Source organism: Galeopterus variegatus, unplaced genomic scaffold (assembly GCF_000696425.1).
Source record: "Galeopterus variegatus unplaced genomic scaffold, G_variegatus-3.0.2 Scaffold1360, whole genome shotgun sequence".
NCBI classification, from domain to species: domain Eukaryota; kingdom Metazoa; phylum Chordata; class Mammalia; order Dermoptera; family Cynocephalidae; genus Galeopterus; species Galeopterus variegatus.
In genome coordinates, this window is record NW_007727471.1 from 290,556 (window position 1) to 295,495 (window position 4,940).

The following is a 4,940-nucleotide window of genomic DNA, read 5'->3' on the forward strand; positions in this document are numbered from 1 at the left end:
GCCGAGGCGGTGCTGGAACGGGGCCCGAACACCGACGCTGGTGAGTGCGCGGCGGCCCCGGCCCCGCCTCGCAGCCTCCGCGAGGTCGTTGCGGCCCGTGCGTCTCGCTCGAGGGACGCGGGAGGAGCCGGCTCTTCGTGGCACCTGAGCCTGGAGCGCGCGTCCGCAGGCCCGGAGGGAAAGGGGTTTCGTGCCTGTCCCGGAGCGCTCGGGGGCCTAAGGAGATGGGCCAGCCCTTCCCCCGCCACAGAGAGGCCACCAGGGCCACGGGACCGGTGGGTGACTGCGAAAACCCATCGGGAACCTACCCTATACCAAGCGTGAGCTGTGCACTAGGACAACTGCCTAGTCTGAGAGGGAGGGCTGTCCACCTCCGTTACCTGCCCACACCTGGGGACACCTGAGTCCTCAGCCACATGTCTGTGGCTGCTCAGGCAAAGGCGTTTTTCTTAAGAAGAGAGGGTCCCCGAGACTGGCCGAGTGGCCCAAGGCTCCTTCTCAGTCTGGCAGCTCAGTTGAGAGCATTGGACCCACTGCACCCCACCGGGGCCAGGGCAGGCGGGAGCTGCTGGAGATGACCCAGGAGGTTCTGACCCTGATACCAGGAGGAGCAGAGGGGTGGGGGGTCTCCTGCACCACCCATGGGGCTGTGCCACCGTGGAGGCCATGGAGAGACACAGACGATGGTCTCTGGGGACAACCGGCAGGCTCCTCTTCTGGCTTCCGGTTCAGTTGGCAGGGACAGGAGACTGCTGAATGGCCCCCTGTCTACATCCCCAGTGCCTGCCTTGGGAACAGGATCTGCATTATGGTGGAGGTGGGGACCAGGCTCCCAGAGGAGCCCAAGTCCCTCCCAGGCCCCTCAGCCCATTCAGCCTGTGCACGTGCCCCACCAGGTGCAGGCCTGTCCATCAGTGGCAGCTGCCAGTCCCTTTTTATGCTGCCCACTGCTCTGCCAGCCTCGCTGGACCTCTCCCCGTGCCTCAGCCATATTCTCCAGTCTTATAACTGGCACTTGGAGCCACAGTGGCCCCCATCCTCCTGGTGAACTGATCCAGCAGCCCCCTGCTTGGCTGCAGGCTCCCCCCGGCTTCACTGCCCAGCCTCCCTGTCCCTATGGTAGGGGACGCTTCTGGGTGTAGCTGGCCCCAAATGCAGAGTTAATGTCATCCATGTGGCCGTGGTTTGAAATCAGCCATGGGATTGTGTACGATGGACAGGCTCAGGGTTTGGAGGCCTTAGTCCTGAGGTCCAGCCCTGCTTGACTCTGATGCCCTGTGGGGTGCTGTGTCACTTCTGTGCCCCTCTGAAGGCCACGTGGCCAATGCTCACTACGGGCAGCGTTCACACTGGGCACTCCACAGGCCTCGGGTTAGGACTCTAGCTATATCCTTTTACAGGAAAACCAAGGCCCCGGTGAGGGGTGTGGCATGCTTGACTGACAGCTGGCTTTTGGGGTGCCAAACCTGGAGCTCCAAGACCACTCCAACTCCCCAGTAAAGCCCTCCCACCACACACAGCCTCCCAAGCCCCCAACCCAGAGGTTCAAGGCTGGGGCTGGGTGTGAACCCCACGCTGGCTCAGCTCTGTGGTGCAGGCTACCTCAGGGCCCAGGAGGGGCAGGGCTACTTCTACCTACCGGTCATCATCTGGGGACCTGGGTGCCACCTTATGGATTTGATTGTGCATACTACGCCCAGGTGTCCCTGGAGGTTCCTCCCCAGCCTCCCTCTGTCTGCATGTTCTCTGTCCCCATCCCCCAGGGGCATGGCTGTGTGCCCTCCCACCACCTTGCCCTGGGGCTGCAGCCACTTGCACAGCAGGCTGGAACATGGACTCAGGCCCTGCTGCGCACACCTGGGCCCAGTTCTTGCATCACCCACCCTCTGTGGCCTGGGTGCTGGGGACATGGCCTCTAAGGATGAACCTGCTGCTGGGGACAAGCTGGAGGCACGAGGGAGGGTACCCTCCTCCACGCCCACACCCCGCTTCTCCTGCAGATGGGTTTTTGGGCTTATTCCCATCAAGGAAGCTGGGCTAGGGCAGCACCTGTGCCATGCTGGTACAGCCCTGGGGGAGGCCTTCAGGGCACTCACACAGAAGCCCTGCAAACATCAGGGCAAGTCGGTGAGTGCTGAGGACATTGTAACTTGGCGACTAAATGCACTGCTGTGCACATACGCATGGCACTACTTCACACTGCAGTCAGCCTTACTGGGAAAAGCTAGGTCTCCATCACCCACATCCCCATCTTGCCTGCACGAACTCTTTCCCCTTACAGGGCCCTGAGCAGATGAGATAGGAACAGAGGACCAGAGGCCCCTACCCGCTCATCCCCCAGCCAGCAGCCTTTGACACCCGTGTTGTACCCACAGTGTTCTAGGCACTGGGGGTGCAGAAAAGAGCAGGACGAAGCCCCTGCCCCTGGGCAGCTCACAGCCTGGGGCATGGGGCGGGTGGGGGGAGGTGTGAGCAAACATGCAGGGTTGGCCCATGTGGCCTTCCTCAGGTGGGTGTGAGGGGAGTGAGCCAGACCCCAGCCAGCCACAAAGGTGACGAGTGGACCAGCCAGGCTGGAGCCTAAGACCTTGGAGGCTGGATTAAGCTGGGGAGGCACCTGGCAGAGGCTCCCAGGGCATGCAGGCCTGGACTACAGGTTTGCACTGTCAGGGTTGGTTGGGGGGGTCCAGGATGGACCAGAAGCTGGGCTGGGGCCCCGAACTGTCTAGGCAGACCTGGAGGTGAGCCTGGCTGGTGCCTCCCTGCTACAGGTGCAATGGCCTGCAGGGCCCCAGAGGTAGGTGCGGGGGATGCCCGGCGGGCCTCCCGAGCCCGAGGGGAACGTCGGAGACACACCATCACCAACGGCGTGGACTGTGGCCTGGTGAGTGGGGTCTGGGGGCTCTGAGGGATTCTCCATCTCATCTTGGAGGCTGGAGGCTGGGATGGGGCAGCCGGCCTGGGTTCTAGGGGAGCCTGTGGTGGGAGCATCAGTCAGTTCTAAACATCTCTCTCCCCACCTGAGCTTGAATCCACTGGAGGGATGGTCCAAGGTCTGGCAGAGGGAGGTCAAAAGGTCCTTCAAGGATGTGGAGTGGCAGTGGGAGTGGGCCCTGCCCGGCCTGCTCCCCGAGGCTCACCAGTGGTGTGCTCTCCACAGGCAGACCCCCCAAAAGGGTGCTGAGCTCAAAGGTTGGTCAGTCCTCCATAGAGGGGCCAAGAGCAGCCAGCCCCACCACAGGAGGAGGAATGGGCCGGTCTCCCCAGTGCACAGGCATGCGGGGATCACACCCTGCAGGTGTGTCTTCACAAGTGTGCCACTGTGCATCCACGTGGGCTTGCGAAGCCGCATGGGCGCCAATGTGCTTGTGCCCATGTGTGCTGGTCTGCACGCATCTCAACTTGCACAGCTGTGGCTCCTGGTGCTCACATGCAGGCATGCGTGGATGCGTGCATGCTTACTGGTACCTGTGTGTTCCCATGTGCACATGTGTTGCAGCTGAAGCAGATGAAGGAGCTGGAGCAGGAGAAGGAGGTGCTGCTGCAGGGTCTCGACATGATGGCCCGGGGCCGTGACTGGTACCAGCAGCAGCTGCAGCGCGTGCAGGAGCGCCAGCGCCGTCTGAGCCAGAGCAGAGCCAGTATCGTGAGTGCTGCCAGCCCAGGCTCTGAGCTGCCCCTGTCCCGAGGCAGAATGCCCTCCCCCCCATACACAGTGACCACCACCAGGCATCCTGCAGGTGTTACGACTGCGCCCATTCCTCCTACTGTGGCTGTCCCACTCCTAGGATCTCAGGTGCCCTGGGGCAGACCTCCCCCATCAGCAACACCCCTGGGCTCCCTCTAGGCTATGAGCAACAACTTGGGAGCAGGAGTGCCACCTAAGGGGACCCCGCTCAAGGCGTTGTGCTGGACCCAGGCTGGCCCTTCTCTCTGACTACCCCTCCCGTGCTTTCATTCTAGGACTTTGGGGCTGCAGGGAGCCCCCGCTCTCTAGGGCACCTGCTGCCTAAAGTACAGGAGGTGGCCCGATGCCTGGGGGAGCTGCTAACTGCAGCCTGCGCCGGCAGGGTGAGTGCCCTCAAGCCCCTGGCACCCATGCCCAAGCACAGCTCAGTGCCACCCTCTGTTCTTGTCCTGGAGGCTGTGCCTGATGACCATGCCCTCCCGCAGGCTCCACCCTCCTCCTCCTTGGGGCCCCCATGCCCTGCCCTGGCCCCTGCCTCGCCCTCAGCCCCCGGCTGGCAGCAGCAGACTGTTCTCATGCTCAAAGAGCAGAACCGCCTTCTCACCCAGGTAAGGTGCGGGGAGGGGTGTGGGCTGGGGGCTGCAGGCCTGGCAGGCCCTGACCGCCCGCCCGCCTGCCCAGGAGGTGACCGACAAGAGCGAGCGCATCACCCAGCTGGAGCAGGAGAAGTCGGCCCTCATCAAGCAGCTGTTTGAGGCCCGAGCTCTGAGCCAGCAGGACGCTGGGCCTCTGGACTCCACCTTCATCTAGCCGTATGTGTGCACAGAGAGGCCCCTCGGGCCTGGCCGGCCCTCAGCCCTGGGCAGGCACCTGCCTGAGCCCAGTCTCTCTGGCCGAAGACCACCCGGCTAGCCTCCCTCCTCCCAGGGAACTGCGCTACCCCGAGGCCTGGCCCAGGCTGGCCGGTGCCTCAGACACTGACTCTTCTGGCCTCGGGTGCTGACTAGGGGCCAGGCTCCGTCGCGCGGCCACGGCTTGAAGCTGCTACTGTCCTTGTCAGTGGACGGACTGGGACCGCTCCAGGTCTCAGGCGCCCCGCCCCACGTTTACAGCTGTCCAGTCTGCTCGCTCCTCCCCGAGCCCCCGCCCCTGGTCTCTAGTAAAAGGAACTGGTCGCACCGGCTGCACTTCCGACAACGACCAGCAGAGGACGCCCAGCGAGAGCTGGTCCCGCAAGCCCCGGTCCTGGGGG

The 4,940-nt window shown here is 63.6% G+C and overlaps 1 protein-coding gene across 1 annotated transcript; it reads left to right on the top strand.

Annotated features, from left to right (window-relative positions):
* The first annotated feature begins 1,908 nt into the window (after positions 1-1,908).
* SAPCD2 (suppressor APC domain containing 2) lies at positions 1,909-4,749 on the top strand. The gene is made up of 6 exons (XM_008576507.1): positions 1,909-2,062; positions 2,772-2,884; positions 3,500-3,646; positions 3,964-4,071; positions 4,174-4,296; positions 4,370-4,749. Exons 1-6 carry the CDS (start codon positions 1,909-1,911, stop codon positions 4,496-4,498), a joined length of 774 nt encoding a protein of 257 aa, XP_008574729.1. The 3' UTR covers positions 4,499-4,749.
* The last annotated feature ends 191 nt before the right edge of the window (positions 4,750-4,940 follow it).

Excerpts from the sequence above, each read along its gene's own strand:
- SAPCD2 (XM_008576507.1), top strand. The coding sequence starts at position 1,909 with ATGGCCTCTAAGGATGAACCTGCTGCTGGGGACAAGCTGGAGGCACGA. Across the intron at positions 2,885-3,499 it reads ACGGCGTGGACTGTGGCCTG|CTGAAGCAGATGAAGGAGCT; the intron begins GTGAGTGGGGTC and ends CATGTGTTGCAG. Across the intron at positions 3,647-3,963 it reads GCCAGAGCAGAGCCAGTATC|GACTTTGGGGCTGCAGGGAG; the intron begins GTGAGTGCTGCC and ends CTTTCATTCTAG.